This window comes from Penicillium malachiteum (genome assembly GCF_028827825.1).
Source record: "Penicillium malachiteum strain IBT 17515 chromosome Unknown utg000005l:1.0-9002435.0:326005.0-9005861.0, whole genome shotgun sequence".
In the NCBI taxonomy this organism is placed as follows: domain Eukaryota; kingdom Fungi; phylum Ascomycota; class Eurotiomycetes; order Eurotiales; family Aspergillaceae; genus Penicillium; species Penicillium malachiteum.
Window position 1 is genome coordinate 1342950 of NW_026643099.1, and position 16662 is coordinate 1359611.

A 16662-nucleotide genomic window follows, 5' to 3' on the forward strand; every position below is an offset into this window, starting at 1 on the left:
CTCACATGTGCATCATGATTCATGACCAATGCAGGCACACTGGCATAAACCTATGTGTTTTTTCACGTTGAGTTCGGTGGCGTTTCTACTAATACTAGCCTTACCTTATCCATACTTTCCAACATTCCATCCATTTTCTCACCTGCTATGCCCACCTGCTAGCCATACTACTCACTACCATGAAATTTGGTATAATCCAAATTCCCGACTGAAAATACTCTTCATACCTGACTTTCATCGTGATCTACAATGTTTCAGATCCTATCCGGATCAACCCTCCGGAAACAGTAAGATTCCCGCTGGCCCCATCATTACCCAAGGCTATTCCCATCGCCAAGCTCGACTTATTAGGCATGGATGAACCCAGATTGAACCCCTTATTCGTGTGAACGAGTGGGACCAGCTCCCATACATTGGATAATGAACAGCAAATGCTCAGTCACGCCGAGTTATACCCCGTGGATAGCTGAGGATAGGATGATCATCACGGTATTAGGCTGATCACGCGTTCTGAGAGTTAATGGAACATGAAATGACAAGCTTGCTTCTAGGCAATGATGAGCGGTAGATAAGACAATTCGAGTCTGCCAGTTGCTTTTGACTTGCAAGCACTTGAGAGATCAAGCCCATATAAAGTCGCCCCCAATCCGTTAGACACTGTGAAGATTCCGGTAAATAAAGCATTATTCAATCAGAATGCGTTTCGCTGTGCTTTCCACTCTTTCTGCCATATTTGCAGGGGTCTATTCCGCTCCTAGCATCCTCCGGACTCGAGGTATGACCTTACCCTTCTTTATTTTTCAGTACAAATTATTGATTTTCTTATAGATGTGGCTCCCGACGAGCTGTCTAAGTTCAAGTTCTGGGTCCAGTACGCTGCAGCAGCTTACTGCTCCGAGGATTATACTGCACAAGTCGGAAATAGCGTGTCTTGCTCAGATGACCTTTGTCCACAAGTAGAGGCTACTGGGGCTGAGATTATCTACGCCTTCTCCAAGTGAGTTTGATCAATGAAATCTACCATGGTATCAATAAACCTGAAGTTGCTGACCGTATACTAGTACTACCTCAACCGATACTGCTGGATATATCGCGAGAGACGACACCAACAAAGCGATTGTCCTGGCCTTCCGTGGCTCCTATTCCGTTCGAAACTGGATCGCCGACATCGAATTCCCCTACGCCGACCCTGGTCTATGCGATGGCTGTGAAGCAGAACTCGGCTTCTGGAGCTCCTGGACCAATGTCCGGGATTCCGTATCAAAGATCCTGAATAATATCGTTGACGCATACCCCGATTACGAAGTTGTAGTCACCGGCCACAGTCTTGGTGCTGGAATTGCTACCCTTGCGGCTGCCGATCTTCGTGGAAGTGGTCATACTTCGATCAAGCTTTTTGCTTTTGCCTCGCCTCGAGTTGCCAATCCTGCATTGGCTGATTATATCACAGCCCAGAAGAACAACTACCGCTTCACTCATATTAACGATCCTGTTCCTAAGCTACCGCTGCTAGCTATGGGGTATGTCCATATTAGCCCCGAGTACTATATCACATCGCCAAATAATGCGACTGTTACTGCTGGTGACATCAAAGTACTGGAGGGGGAAATAAATTGGGAGGGTAACACTGGGACTGGTGCACCATCTTTAACTGACCTTCCTGTGCATCATTGGTATTTTGAAAGAGCGGATGGATGTATTGGATCTGGGCTTCCCTGGAAGGTCTGAAAATCGTGTTTTGAATATCTGGCCGCTAGGAGCAGATAGTGCTTAATTTGATGTCCTTTCCGAGGTCATTCAAGAGGGATAGAAGGATAGAAGGATAGAAGGATAGAAAGATAGAAGGCTAGTAGATTGTGGAAAGCAAGCTAAGTCACACGACACAATTTGGAACTCGGGGTATCTCAACTCCAGCACAGACAATAGAGAAAAAGAATAATCAAAATTAAGCACATGATAAAAACGCCTTTCGAGTCCAATTTAATCCACTTCGAACAGGAACACAAAATTGTTTGTCTCCATCAACAAACAAACCGCGTAGTGTTCGAATATCATCAAACCCACGCTTGAGATCTTCAGATTCCTCATCCTGCTTTGGATCCCACACTCGCCATCCATTCTCATGAGGAATTTTCCAACGAATAATAACAGGGGAGGCAGAACATAATGATATCTTTTCACATCCTTCCGTTGTTTGACCTGGCTTTTGCCTCTCAGTAAGTGATAAGAACAGCTCATGATCCGACGAGGATCTAGACCGGTACAATAAGACGGGGCAAGATGTTGTAGTGGGTGATGGGAAGAAGATTGGTTCTTGAAGAGTCTCTGGTTCTGCAGATGCTCCATGGCTTCCATCACTCGATGAATGATGTAGGCTAAACTTGACTAGCTTGGGCTCGAGGGTAAGTGGAGGAAGTGCTGCAATAACCTCGTTCTCGCTCCAGTACAAAAGAACATTGTGCTCTGACGAGAGACTATCTTCGGTTCCACGAAATTTATATTCCACTTCTTGCTTATGAGCCGAGCCTATATTGGCATCACCTTCAAGTTTATGGCCAGGCGTGAAAGTGAATGGACGCGAAGAGAACGTCAACCGACATATCGAGTTTTTCGAGTCTTCTGTGAAAGAAGCTTGTAAACAATGTAGGAATTTGCCACAAGAAGAGAATCGTAGCTCTGTTCGATTGACAGGTTAGCATGATGCATTCATTAAGAGATGAATTAACCTTAAGGATTCCTTACGTTGTGAGAAAATACCTGTCTCAACATCTTCCAAGTCCGCAAGTTCTTTCCAAGTACCCCACTTCCCAGTGTTGAGATCAGCGTGAATACGCTGACCTTTTACCTGACATACAAGCAAAGGCAGGGATGGATGGACTGTATACGCAACACCACCACGCTGGCGGTTGTCTAATGAGATCGGAATCCATAGTGGTCTGCGCGGGTCAAGGACAACGATCAGCCAGTCCAGTATAGGCCCCTTAAAACGGTGCTTCGGACCCTGATTATCATCATAGCCCGAATCATTTGAGACCGAGGAGTTTGTCTCTGAATCTGAACCAGATTCCGAGCCAGAGCCAGAGTCGGAGTCAGAATCCGCATCTGAGTCTGAATAGCAATCTGAGTCAAATTCCTCAGAACTTTCCACTTTAATGATTTTTTGCGAGACATGAAACATTGCAGCCGTTCCATGGTCTGTAACCTGGCAGTCCTTCCAGATGACTTTCCACTCATGACCCGGCTTAGCGCTCTGGAATGTGTCGGGGGCCGCGTAAACATCGCACAACTCGGAATCTCCGGCAGAGCACTTAAACACAAGATTTACTTCGTCAAATGCCATGAAACAGAATTTCCCATCGATGTTTTTAAGCTGGAAGTTACTGCATTGACCGCATGGCTTCACACTTGCAAGATCAATCTTAAGGGGAGCGTGTATTTCAACGCCCTTGGAAAAGACCGGCACACGGTGGTATCGCCACTGGTCTGTTGACACGCTCTCATGACAAGATATCATTTCAGCAAACAATTTCCCCTTCGATAGGTGGACCGAGCTGATGGAAAGGTGCGAAAGATTTGCGAGATTCATCTTCTCAGTTGCCCGCCAAACACGTACTCTTTCAGGCTGATGGAGATTCGTCCCGAGCTTGGATTTCATGGGAGTCAAGCGAACACACTGGCTCAAGACTCCAGGTCGGAAAGCCAGGACCTCATGCCAGTCACTTACAAAAGAACAAAAGTCGCGATCTAAATCTGCAGCTTGTTGGTGCTCCAGCCAGGTAGGCAATGGAACGCCGAAAGAATCTTGCTCACAGAGATCCGCTCGACGAAGACCCATTTGGTAGCAACCAGGAGCTGTCTCTGCGTAACGACCGAAGACGTAGGGCACAACATGGCTTTGAACAGCCACACAGGTCCAAAAGTTGGGACTCTGCATGAACGCCCTGATTGCATGATGAACTTCCTTGTTTCGATTCCCTTGCTCAAGATGCAAGAACCAGAATGCAGCTGCATACTTCAAGAAGGCATTTGAAATACTGTCCCCTGCCAGTGCGGCTTTCACATTTTCGAGCTGATTGTAGCAATCATACTGCAAGAGAGTGAGACAGTCAAGTCCAATTTGGGTGGCTGCATTGGTGGGATCAACGAAGAATTTCCTTATCAGTGGGAGCTTGTCTGAATGCTGGCTGAAGGATCTATCAAGGAACAGATCATCGGGATCTTGTTTTAGGAAATCGGCGATAGTTTTGTGACAAAACTTGACTTTGGGATTTTCCTCGTTGTCCTTTGATGAGCGGTCAAATAAGAGAAGTGATCCACAGAGGTCATGAACTTGTTTTTCATATGGCTCCAGCTTTGCAGAGTGGTCTGTTGCTCCACGTCGAATTGCAAGCGCGTTGCGGAGTTCATTCCATGTCATTGATTGAACAGCACTGGTTAATATCATGAATATTCGCCTGATCAAGGGTTGGTTAGTATATAGTTTACGAAAGCGGAGATGCCTGGAGAAGATGGGTACCTGACTAGATCCTGTTGTGCATCGCTTTTATCACACAGCTTGACCAAGGTTCGCATGTAGTACCCAGTCAGCCCTTTCGGAAACTCATTCAAAGCTCTTCTGATATCATCATCGCAGGTGACACCCTCCCCACGAAGTGTATCCAAGAGGAACTGAGAGTAAAGAAAGCTTCCTTCACTGTGATCGACGAAGCTTTCAACTTCATCAATAATGTCAGTCATGCCTCCCAGTCCTTCAGTGAGGAAGGAACGAATCTCTGTCTGTATAATGGTCATCGGCGGTGATATGGTCGCTGACTTCAATCCATCCATCATACCCTGGATTTGACCATCTGGGCGACTTGTGAAAAACCATTTTATGGTGCCGTAAACAGACTGGTTCAAAAGGACAGAAAGCATCTCACGAGCCTTAACGTCGTCCATACACTCATCCAACCCATCTATGACGACATAGGCCAGAGGACATTGGTTCAGGAGCTGGTGCAATACCTCAACAGTGAGTGCTGATAGGCGCATGTTCTTTGCATATCGGGCAATTTCCTCTTGATAAAGCTCTTTGACTCGGTCGGGAATGTCTGTTTTGAGAATGTTAAGGAGTTGAAGAGCGAGAGCCCTCAATCCTGTCGAGGCTTGTCTCTTTGTAAAGTCACTGAAAGAGTAGAAGAAATACGCCGTCGGAAGACCTTGTTTTTCAAAATGCTTGATCACAGTGGAAGAGAGGACTGTCTTTCCAGATCCTGGGGGCGCTGTATACCACAAAATGTTGGATGAGGATTTTGTATCGGCCCATTTCCGAAACCTTTCATCCTCGAAAAGCCAACTGCAGCTTTCGCCACATCGCTTGTCGGCATGAGTTTGTAAGTCCCCGCGTACATCGAGGTCATCACCCGCACTGATCCAGCTGAAGACACCGTCCCTCAGCTTCTCTATAATCATTAACTTCGTAAGTAATCAAGAACAAGGGATGGCCCGGAGTTGTATAAATGATTCATATACTCACTAGTTTCTTCAATCTTTGCACGCTTTCTGTCTTCACTTGCGCGAACTGCCTCTTCCGCCTGAGCTATGTCCATAACTCTGCTGCAATCAATTCGTAAAGAACTAACGGTCTGGCCTATAGCATCAGAAAGAGGAGCAAAGGCATATTTGAGCGTGGTAACAAGAACTGCTCTGCTTCTTAGTATATTTCAAACAAAAAAGCACTTAAGAGGGAGTATATACCATTCTGAGAGAGAAGTTTGGTTGCCTTGGCCCAGAATCCGACGATGTTTTTATAAGAATCCAATAAGCACTCCTTCACTTCATCCGAGGTTTCGTATGCGAGGGAAATTTTGGCGTAACATTTCAAAGATTTTCCAATTTCGTTCATCGCCTCGAAAATTTCCTCAAAGATGGAATTGGTCTTCAGCGCCAACTTTTGACAGCATCCAGTCAGACCTTTTTTCTAATCAAGATCAAAGGATTTTGTTACCTCTAGTACTATTTTTGCCCCCGCAAATGCGATCCCAACGGAGAAAGGACTTGTGTTTAACAAGGCCTGACATGCTTCTAACATACCCTGAAGTCCATGTACGAAAGGTTTCAACTTATCAAGCACCCTGTATGATTTTGATGAAGTTTTCTGATTCTCGAGTGTTTCCACGAACTGCATGAGTTCATCTGCACAGTGCTTTGGGCTATGCACAGCCAAGACTGAACGAGAGATTAATACTTTTTCATAAAATGGATTCTTACGATCGCTCGTTTTCATATGCTCGAGAAAATCGTCGATGACCTGAGCCATCAGACTATTTTGTGCCGTAGCAGCCATCTTAGCGACCGAGTCTCCTATACTCCACGGTGGATGGGATGGGAGGGGCTTGGAGGGGGCTTGGGGCTTTTGTTCTGACAAGCACTCCGTAACACTAAAAAAATCGTATAAAGTTAAACCAGCTGATAAGATGAAGTATTTGCCTCACCCCCTCTCGAAAAATGAGATAAGTATTTCAAATGTTCAACATGGTTGGCAAACTGAAGATCCCGCTTGGGCAACGACGATCGCAAGAATCCAGACAGGTCATACCCGGCACGGCGATTGGAGCCGACGAAAGTACAATGTAGGGCGTTCATGAAATCAGCTTATTGGTGTAATCATCCCGGGCGCATGGGGCCACAGGGAGTAGGGAAGCTAGTTATGCATAAGGCGCATGGCTCTGCTCCGTTCAGCTGACATGTCGTGATCTGACAGGTTAGGGACTTGGTGGTTTTTCAAATTTGCGGTCGGACAACAGGCAATAGTCAGGTTGCTCAAACATGGGCGTTCATGTGCGGGGGAATCGGGATTATCAGCCGCAAAAGTGGCAATAGTAGATGTTTCCTTTTTTCCTTTCTTCTTTTGGTAAATCAATCTCGTATCCTGGTGAAAGAGGGGGAAAATCGTTTGACTTAATTCAGTTTATCGTCAGTGTGTCTTGATTATCATCCAAAATGACTATTTTAGATGAAAAAGCTGGCGAAAAATGCGAGTTCAAGGTATATAGTCACAGCAAAAAGAAGGATGGAAAGGTCGCCGTGGAAGTTCTCACAAAGCCATTCGAGAACATCTCGTTAGCGGAAAAAGATAGCCCATATGCTCTCGTCCTTAATCGCTACCTTGGAGAGAAGAATGACGTCGAAAAGGTCACTTTACAGGTCAACTCCAAACATCTTCATAAGGTGTTTCGCGAGGAGATCGGCTCATATCCCACAGTTCCCTCCGATTTCACTTCTTCGTTCATGCTGGAGAGCCCATTTCAAATTCTGCTCCATCATTGGGAAGACCTCGATGAACGTCGCAAGTCAACTGATGATGTGAACGAAAAGAATGCACATGAACCTCTTATTTGATTTTATGACGCATGAGATTGGTCCAGATAGAGACATCATGCTGAGTATGGTGCGGAAGAACCAAATCAAATACCTGAATGCATGGTGCATCTTTCGTCCAGGTGATCTCGTTTATAGGGAATTTCTTGGTTGTTCTCAACTTCTTAGATGTGAAAAGACGGCATATGAAGAGTCTAAGCGCGAAGGTCCGTTCCTGGAAGTCCACTGCACCTATACCGACCACGATGGGAAAATCGAAGGTGAAAGCAAGGCTGTTCTTAAGATTTGGCAAAAGCTGAGCTTTGGTGCTGAAAATCCAGCCATCATCACTGATCTGCCCGTTTATCCTCGCAAGTTTATTCAAGAAGGCGATAGCCTAGAGGCTCGACTTCGTGAACGTGGCCGGAAGTTCCTGGCACTTCGTGGGGTGCAAATTCAAGAATATGACGGCCAGGCTCAGTTTTTGAAAGAGCCTGACTTTTCGTTCTTCCATGTCGACATGGCTGACTTTCCTGGAGTTTGGCTACCGTATGCTGAACTTGGGCGGGTCATTTTTGATCGTAAGACATTTCAGGAAGATCAATACTCAAATGCACCTCAGGTCCACCCCTCGGAAGCCGATCCGCTACTGTGCCCAGCATTTGAATTTGGATTCTCACTCAGTCGCAAAGAGTGGGGACGGTTTCTTCTTGACTGCATGCATGAGGCTGAGTGGAAAGAAGATGTATGGAAGTCGTTGATTATTGGCGACCGGCAAAGGCTTGTACTTCAATCTTTGGTCACGTCACACACTTTTCCGAAGAACGCACGCGATCAGACACGACAGAAGGGACAAGGGCTCGTGATTCTGTTGCATGGCACACCAGGTTCTGGAAAGACGTTGACGGCAGAGACGGCAGCCGAGGGAACCAAGAAAGCGTTGATGATGACCTCCTTGGGCGAACTTAATAAATTTGACAGGTAAATCCCACACTCGAGCAGTCAGGTTATGGTATCTAACAAAGCCAGCGCGTGGTCCTTCGAATATCGTCTTAAGCTTCTACTGCGCTATGCCACGATGTGGAAGGCAGTAGTGTTGATGGATGAAGCTGATGTATTCCTCGAAGCGCGAGATAGTGGTGATAACACAGCCAGAAATGCTCTTGTTGCTGGTAAGCACCGAAATATTGAGCGATGAGAAAACTGAAAGCTCACTATCTCTTAGTTTTCCTGAAAGAACTCGAATATTTCAGTGGCATCGTCTTCCTCACGACCAATCGAATCACGTCCTTCGACCGAGCCATGAAATCTCGTATTCATCTTGCACTAGAATATACGCCTCCCGGGATTGAGACTCGCCAGCGCTTGTGGATGCAAATTCTCAAGTCAATTCCAGCCGATGAGATTGATCTTGATCCGGAGGATGTGGTCGACAGTTTCGTGGCATTTAAATTAAACGGTCGAGAGATTGCCAATGCGATTCATACCGCGCGCACGATTGCGCGATTTGAGAAGAAGGCGCTTGTTCTGGAGCATATTGATATGGTCCTCGAGGTCTGGCGTGAATTTGATGATAGTTTGAAGAAGACTGCGAAGATAACCAGTCACTCTGGGGATAAAAGCGCGCGGATGCTGATTGGACGCACGAACTCTATCATTGAGGAAGATGCCCATGATTTCAGCTCATAAAGTCCTATTTAATATTTGATGTTTATTCTATGGTTCCGCACTATGCCTATCGTACTACTTGTTAGTAGTCACCTAGTCACCTGATCCCCCGTCTCTCACCTCGCTGGCGCTGGCCATCTCTTTCCCTTCTTCTCTCAGGTTCCCCATGCTTCATCATCTCTTTACGGGTTCCCTTAGTACTACTTTGTACATTATTGCTAGGGATCAGATGGCCGAAGCGAGAGATTTCAAATATTCTTTCAAGTTTTAATGACTAGTAGTCTAATCTCAGGTTGAAACAATTAGCGGAAACGCTAGATATTATGCTCCGTAGTCACTTCTAACTACTCTGCGGCAATTTCAATGACAATCTTCTTAGCCGACACACCCTGTCGAAGTAGATCGATAGCCTCTTGGACCCTTTCCAGCCCACCCGGAATGAGGTGAGGGTCAGGCTTAGCTTGGTATTTACCTGCAGCCAATGCTTCGGGGATAAATTTATGCCATATGTGATGCCCAAGCTCAGGAGCCACTGGCAGGCAAACAACTTTGAGGAAGTTAGAGATAACAATCAATATGACGGATAGACGAACATACCCATAGAAGGCTCCACATTCTCGGGGTAGGTTCCTTGCGGAGAGTTCACGACTGGAAGCTTGCCTCCGCCAATTCTTCCGAGGATCTCACCACATGTAGTCTGCGTCTCCTTGGTAGCAATACAATCCACAACATAGTCTCCTGGCTTGAGAAGACTAAGAAGCTGATCGACCACATCTGGATTCTTGTAGTTCAGGACATGAGTGGCACCGAGGCTCCTGACAAGCTCATGGTTCGAGCTACTGGCGGTGGTCACAACCTCAAGACCAGATGCAACTGCGAGCTGAATAGCTGAGCTTCCACAAGACGAGCTACCTCCCCAAATTAGAATTTTTTTTGAGAGAGGTGCGGGATTTAGCGAGGGAAGGGGCAGCTTGAGATGACCATAAAGTGCAGCCGCAGCGGTATCGATACCGACTGGGAGGACCGAAGCATTCAACAAGGGTAGGGAGTCAGGAACTGGAGAGACCAGATGCTCGACGCATGTGCTGTAATGTTGAAATCCCATATTTGTTGTTTTCTGCGTAAGCAGGCCATCGCAGTGTCTACAGCGCATACTTAGCAGGGATATTCTTCTAAGAGATAGTAGCGTTCTTCAAAGGTACTTACCCGATCACTCTTTGGCCCAGTTTCAACTGCGTAACCTGAGAGCCAAGCTGCACAATCTTTCCAGCGACTTCAAGACCGTAAATGAATGGGTATGTCAAATGGCTGGGACCGTCTTGCAACTAAAGAGGAAAACTAGGACTTTAGCCGAGTTGAGACCGTAGAGATAACCCCTGGGGCTGCTTCCAAGGTTGTGGATTTCCTCACTTTCCAATCGGCTGGATTGACCGATGCATAGGCTACTTTGATAACCACTTCATTTTCACACGGATTGGGTGTTGGCCCATGTTCAACTTTCACGGGTCGGGCGTTAGCAGTTGGCAGCCACGCAGCTTCGTTCACAAAGAGAGCCATGTTTATTAGAAGAAGTCGAAGTCAATGAATTGGAGAGAGAAATCTTTGATTCTGTTTTGTATCAACTGGGACAGAGTATTGTCCAACTTTTATAGTAGAATCCTCGTTGCCCCGATCTTGTAAGCGTACCATAATCAGGTCGTATTAATAACCATCGAAGGCGCTATTTCAAATCACGCTCATGAATTTCCCGTCAACAAGATCTCCAATTGGTTATCTTCGATTCCTGCGGAGGTCACTTGCCAACCTTCTGATAGATTGCAGTCATGGAAGGTGAAAGGGGATCAATCAGATTCCCGAGTTCAAATTTATGGTGCCGAAAAGGGAAATCTCCTGCGAGGTAGATTAAGGCAGCAGCAAGGTAACATTTAGTAGACGGCAGGTGATCCATGGCCCATGGGTGCCTGGATTTGGTACCTGGAAATTCAGGCAGGAAAACGTGTCCGACCGGTGACCAGTTGACATCCAAAGTTGAACTGGAACACTCCTTCAAATCATGATGTTTTAATTGCTTCGATGCAGACACCTAGAGGCTCTTCCATGTCAATATTCGAAGCTATCCAGAATCTGAAACTTCTTGTCTCCTGAATCGGAGTACAGGCATCCAACCTTGGAAGAAGAATTCAACTGTGCGAAATTCCAAGTCCAATGTTGAAATAAGATCTCGGAGTGGCTCCATGTTTCAGGCTGCACCAGCCACATGGCACCTTGTTCGCCATATTCCAGCCTCCGTACTCCGTATAGGGAGCACACGTCCGAGCATACATCCGAACGACATTGAACTCGAAAAACAACATTTGAAATATGAAAAATAGAGCTTGAAGATTATTCACGATAGAAATTGAAAATTTCCTCTTCGGTCAATGCATATCCAGGAGATATTGCACCCCATCTCAATGCTAAGAGATCGCTCTTCTTGGCGCCACGAGAATCGCCGTCGTGCGTAAGCTAAGTTAGCCCCCAAGACTGAGTCTCCAACGCTTTACGTATGCTATGGAGTAACTGTGGGCGTGGACATCAAATATCCAGATGTCTCGTTAAGCGCTCAAATGCTTATGTATGTGGTCTGTGTACAGAATAGTGGCATGGAGGCGTTGGAATACTCCGTGTAAAGCTTGATATAGCTCTCCGGAACATTCCGTTTGGTAGGGCTATACGGGAGTACGTACGTGGTGGCGGTTGATTTCCTAGAAATGAGCCGCGGATCTTCATCGATCAGACCTATCATCATGCGGTGGAAAGGAAAAAAATAAAGAAAAAGAACCATAGGCTTGCGTATGAATCGGTAGGGCTAGGACTCTGTACTCTGTTAACCCCCTAATCTCGTATCATGGGAAGAACTTGATCCACTTCAAAGAGCTGGAAAAAACAAAGTCCACCTTGGCATAGGCATAGAATTACCATTGTTCAAATCATCCGAACCGGATATTTATTATTTGTTAAAATTGAGACTATTTTTTTTTACTGATCATCGGACGACAATCTTTTCGGGAGCTCCGCAATATCATACTCACACTATTCAAGTCCTAGTGTCGAGGGATTATTGAAAAGACCTTGTACTATTGCTTCTTCAGTTTGGCATGGGCGCCACGCAACAAAACGGGTACCTTTTTGACCTTTTTGACCTTTGACTTTTAACCTTTATCTCTTCACTCCTACACCGTTCTTGAGCCCCACCCTATACAACAAATTCCAAGACAATTCATGAACTAAAGCCATCACTGAGAAACATTCTCCATGTTTAACTTCTTCAAGTATAATGATTCGTTCATCCCGTTCGCGGTTTCAGGCCTGATCGGTGCTAAGTGCCACTATGGGGAAAAGTTTTAAGAGCATACGTACTCCGCCGGCTAGATCCGTCATAGTCTGGCTCTCAAAACACGCAAGCTCTCTCGTCATCAGCCAACCCAAGCTTTTTGAGTGGAGCCACCATTGATTAATTTTAACATCGCCTCCATGTCGGTTGTGCGCCATCCCCTGATCCGATCCACCTTGATAGGGGGGTTTACACCAATCAATGCTCTCCCATGCCTAAACCGCTTGACTTGTCGCCTTAAGTGGATAGAAGCGATGTCCCTAAGCCCCGGGCACAATGGCGTACTTGTTTCGTGGACAGCGAGAGCGTATAAATAGACAATTTAGCGGGTTTATCACCTTGGTTACCCCCCGGTTTGATCCAAGAAAAAATAACACACCACTTTCGCTTGCCCTATATTCGTTGAGACGCCCGCTGTCTCTCTCGTTCGCTTCTTATATCTGTTCGAATACATTCGTTTTGAGTGCCAGTGATCACTCATTTTCTATAAAATGATGTCCTACTTCAAGTGGGCCGCCTTGGCCCTGGCCACCGCCCAGCTGGGTGCTGCTCAGACTTACACCAGCTGCAACCCGACCAACAGTTAGTTCTTCATATTGAGATCCGATCGAGACCAGCCCGTTTTCTAATACTTCCCTTTCTAGAGACCTGCCCGGCTGAGACTGGATTGGCCAAGTGGTCATTCTCTAGCGACTTCACCCAGAGCGGTTCCCTCGATGACTGGAACATTACCGCCAAGCCCGTGACGCTCTCTACTCTTGGTGCCAAGTTTGAGATCTCTGAGGAGGGAGAGGCCCCTACCATTGAGAGCCAATGGTACATCTTTTTCGGTCGTGTCGACGTTAAGATGAAGGCCTCCAATGGTACCGGTATCATCAGCACCTGGATCCTGGAGTCTTCTGATCTTGATGAGATCGACTTTGTAAGTTTGGAACGAAAGTCCGAGTGAAACGATAGAGTGTTCAATTTGTACTAACATGGCTGGTGCGAAAAGGAGCAAATCAGTAGCTACGATTACATGATTCAGGCCGACTACTTCGGTAAGGGTAACAGCACCCTCGGCGGTCGTGAATACGATATCAACGTGACCAACCCGGAGACCGAGTTCCACACCTACAGTGTTGATTGGACTGAGGAGCGCATTGAGTGGCTTCTTGACGACGTTGTCATGCACACTGTTACTTACGACGAGGCCCTTGAGGGCAAGAACTACCCCCAGACTCCTTGCCAGCTGAGAATCGGTATCTGGGCCGGTGGTGACTCCAGCAACGCTGAGGGTACCATCGAGTGGGCTGGTGGCGAGACCGACTTTGACGATGTTCCCTTCGTCATGTATGTCGAGTCTGTCAACGTCACCAACTACAACCCTGCCGAGTACTACAAGTACACCGACAAGACCGGTGACTACACCAGCATCAAGATGTACAACAGCACCTCTTCCTCCTCCACTCTGACCAACTCCTCCTCCGGCACCACCAAGAGCTCTTCCTCTTCCTCTTCCTCCAGCTCTAGCTCTGGATCTTCCAGCAGTGCCGCTGCCTCTTCCTCCGCTAGCGTTTACTCCGGTGCCTCGGTCTCCTTCTACTCCTCCTTGTTCCTCACCGCCGTCGTTGCTGGCGCCGTTGGAACTTTCAACCTCTAATTGTCTATATATTGCACAGAGTCATGGAGTTGATATGATCCATTTTGGGGATGGGATTGAACATATACATGTACCAACCACTTTTCATTCCTTTACATACTTGACATATTTAATCCATGGCCTTGTTGATTCCTTCTAAGTTTTTCTGGAAGCGGATCAACATTGTTTCGATGGCTGGTTCCACGGATCATATCAAAATTTAGTTTCGACATACAGTATTAATGTTGTTCTGGCCCTTATATACGCTATATTGAATCAGATCATTATTTTAGATCATTCTTCCGAGTCCCTAGTACTAGTAGTAGTACTCAAGTGCTACTTATTACACATGTACTATAGTATATCACATGTGCATGATGCTAATGGTCCTGCAGTGGTGATGAATCTATGAGCCCGGGGATACATGTTCTATATCCCTCAAGTGCTTGGATGTAGTCCCTTTCTCTCCAGATGATTTCTGTGGTCTGCAACAACTCGAAGGTTCCAAATGTCAGACTGAAATAGCACTTGAGCCCGGTAAGCGCAAGTTTTATTGCCACGAGCCAAACTCCATGATGCCGATAGTAAAGATAACCCAATTATGAAGAATAAAAGCTAATGATACTCCATAGCCCTTGAGTATACGAAGCACAAAATCACTGTCGCGTGTGCTTAGAAACAATTTTCGCCAACGCGCATAGTCGGCGATTCGTGATGATCATATCGTGTTCTCCGAAGGTTGGTGATTCTCTTCGAGTTCTGTTCAGGGGATGACAAGGTCGTTTGAATGTCAAATCCTCCACGTGTACGTGTGTTCCTCACAATCTGGACCCCATGTGTTTCCTCATGATGTATAAGAATGTCAATTGTCATCACTTCAAGGACATGTGGGGAATTCGCAAGCCAACCGGTGACATCAATCGTAGGCCGGCGACTCGATTGGAACATACCTACTTCAACAACACGCGATTTTCCCAAATCCATGAGTTCAGGGGGAGTAAATGCCAGATCCACCTCTTTCGCACAGATCAGTTGAGCCCGAAGCAGCGCACGATCACCCTCTTTCCTCTTGGGAGTCTTGGTCGCTGGACATAACCATTCTTATCGACTCGGACGTCACATGGATGTGCATCAATGACTCACACACGGTACCGCTCCTGATCTTTCGGACCTGGTAGAGAGATATGTTGCAACATACACTGGCCCTCTCAGTCCTTCACCAAAGGTATCTCTGTTCTAAAAATGTGTGTGTATAATGTCCTTTGTATCTCCGTGTACTAGAAGACTGGTTGGTTTTGTGGGTTGGCTGTAACCTAGACTATGTGAGCTGGACTCGGGTTGACCAGCGCACCGCGTAATGCATATACTATGTACTCCCATACATGATAGCAATATGATTTCTCCTTGAGACATCCCAGATGTCGAGGCTCAAATTCAACTTGCTAAGTGCTCAGATAATATTCAAATCTTGAAACCACTGGTAATTAAAATTTGAATGATCAAGCTAGGTTCTATTGGAAGTACCTAGGTAGTAACACATTGACCCTCACTTTATGTTTCAAGGCCAACTCAATCACCTTAGAACCTTATAAGAACTTGAGCATTGTTCGAGTACTTAAGAAACCTAACCCATAATAACCCATATAGGGCCCACAATGGCCATATAAAGCACTTGAGTACCTACATGGCGGACAGACAGAGAAAAGAAACTATGATATAACAACAGGCCTAGTATGTAGCACTAGGCTCTCTCTCACTCCAGGGATTTAGCTATCTCTTACTTTAGTTATCTCTCACTTTAGACTCATTTTTTATGAAGGTTTTTACACATATTATAATGATAAAACAACTAACGGTGATGCTTTTGTTCCAGGTATCTATCCAACTTAGCCCTCGTGTCTCTAAATTGTTTTGAATATTCAGAAAAAAAGGATGGTTTCTACAATAGCTACAGAGAATATGATTGGAAATAGAACTTGAAATATTTTCTTACTCAATTGATCTTCCATAGGGGCACTGATGGTATAGAAAAGTAGGTCACAATCTTTTGAAAAATATTTGGTATGGGGAGGTTATAAGAAATAATAAAATCCATATTTAGGCGGGAAAATTACCTTCTCAGTACTACATAGTAGGCAATAATCGCCATCGCTGTTCGAAAAAAGAAGTTCAAGTTCTCGGCCCTATGCTCGTGGCAACAAACACCAGTGTTGCTTGAAAAGGAATCACAGCCCTAGGGCCCCTGGAATAATCACCCTCGGTGCTCCAGAGAAAAAGCATTTGAAAGAAATTGACATTCAAATTTCCGAGTACCACCTAATTATTTCCAAGGTTTCATAGTTACTCCTGGATACGAATAAACTCACCAATAGCCAGTTCAATATCCATGAAATCATACATACCGTCCCCTGTCCTACTTCGCCTTATATATAGAGACCTTTGAAGACTCAAATAGCCTTGATGCCTATGATGAGTACGCCAGCTGCGCAAAATTGAAGCTGCATGTGCAGAGAGAAAAATGAAAGGCTGAAGAGAACCACTTTAGAAGCGTGATCAGTTGGAAATGTTGAGATCTTCAAATACCTAGGTATTCAAATGTTGCTTTAAATTTGAGCCCCGGAGGTCCTTGTTATGAAACATGCACTTGAAAGATAGCCACTTG

The 16662-nt window shown here is 45.8% G+C and overlaps 7 protein-coding genes across 7 annotated transcripts; 4 read left to right on the top strand and 3 right to left on the bottom strand.

Moving 5' to 3' along the window:
• Window positions 1-696: 696 nt before the first annotated feature.
• Window positions 697-1728, top strand: N7483_010535 (lipase family protein; the record flags this gene model as incomplete). The annotated part of the gene is made up of 3 exons (XM_057093962.1): window positions 697-775; window positions 829-997; window positions 1062-1728. The coding sequence occupies 3 exons, from the start codon at window positions 697-699 to the stop codon at window positions 1726-1728; spliced, it is 915 nt and encodes a 304-aa protein (XP_056939933.1).
• Window positions 1729-2692: 964 nt separating this feature from the next.
• N7483_010536 (uncharacterized protein) lies at window positions 2693-4417 on the bottom strand (the record flags this gene model as incomplete). Its single annotated transcript, XM_057093963.1, has 1 exon — window positions 2693-4417. One exon carries the CDS (start codon window positions 4415-4417, stop codon window positions 2693-2695), a length of 1725 nt encoding a protein of 574 aa, XP_056939934.1.
• Window positions 4418-4458: 41 nt separating this feature from the next.
• On the bottom strand, window positions 4459-5451 carry N7483_010537 (uncharacterized protein; the record flags this gene model as incomplete). Its single annotated transcript, XM_057093964.1, has 1 exon — window positions 4459-5451. One exon carries the CDS (start codon window positions 5449-5451, stop codon window positions 4459-4461), a length of 993 nt encoding a protein of 330 aa, XP_056939935.1.
• A 1530-nt stretch (window positions 5452-6981) lies between these two features.
• On the top strand, window positions 6982-7380 carry N7483_010538 (ATPase AAA-type core; the record flags this gene model as incomplete). The annotated part of the gene is made up of 1 exon (XM_057093965.1): window positions 6982-7380. The coding sequence occupies one exon, from the start codon at window positions 6982-6984 to the stop codon at window positions 7378-7380; it is 399 nt and encodes a 132-aa protein (XP_056939936.1).
• Window positions 7381-7417: 37 nt separating this feature from the next.
• Window positions 7418-9027, top strand: N7483_010539 (ATPase AAA-type core; the record flags this gene model as incomplete). The annotated part of the gene is made up of 3 exons (XM_057093966.1): window positions 7418-8319; window positions 8341-8510; window positions 8564-9027. The coding sequence occupies 3 exons, from the start codon at window positions 7418-7420 to the stop codon at window positions 9025-9027; spliced, it is 1536 nt and encodes a 511-aa protein (XP_056939937.1).
• Window positions 9028-9350: 323 nt separating this feature from the next.
• Window positions 9351-10563, bottom strand: N7483_010540 (zinc-binding alcohol dehydrogenase family protein; the record flags this gene model as incomplete). The annotated part of the gene is made up of 4 exons (XM_057093967.1): window positions 9351-9553; window positions 9604-10148; window positions 10213-10331; window positions 10417-10563. The coding sequence occupies 4 exons, from the start codon at window positions 10561-10563 to the stop codon at window positions 9351-9353; spliced, it is 1014 nt and encodes a 337-aa protein (XP_056939938.1).
• Window positions 10564-12870: 2307 nt separating this feature from the next.
• On the top strand, window positions 12871-14021 carry N7483_010541 (glycoside hydrolase family 16 protein; the record flags this gene model as incomplete). The annotated part of the gene is made up of 4 exons (XM_057093968.1): window positions 12871-12961; window positions 13024-13301; window positions 13374-13801; window positions 13907-14021. The coding sequence occupies 4 exons, from the start codon at window positions 12871-12873 to the stop codon at window positions 14019-14021; spliced, it is 912 nt and encodes a 303-aa protein (XP_056939939.1).
• Between the last annotated feature and the right edge of the window lie 2641 nt (window positions 14022-16662).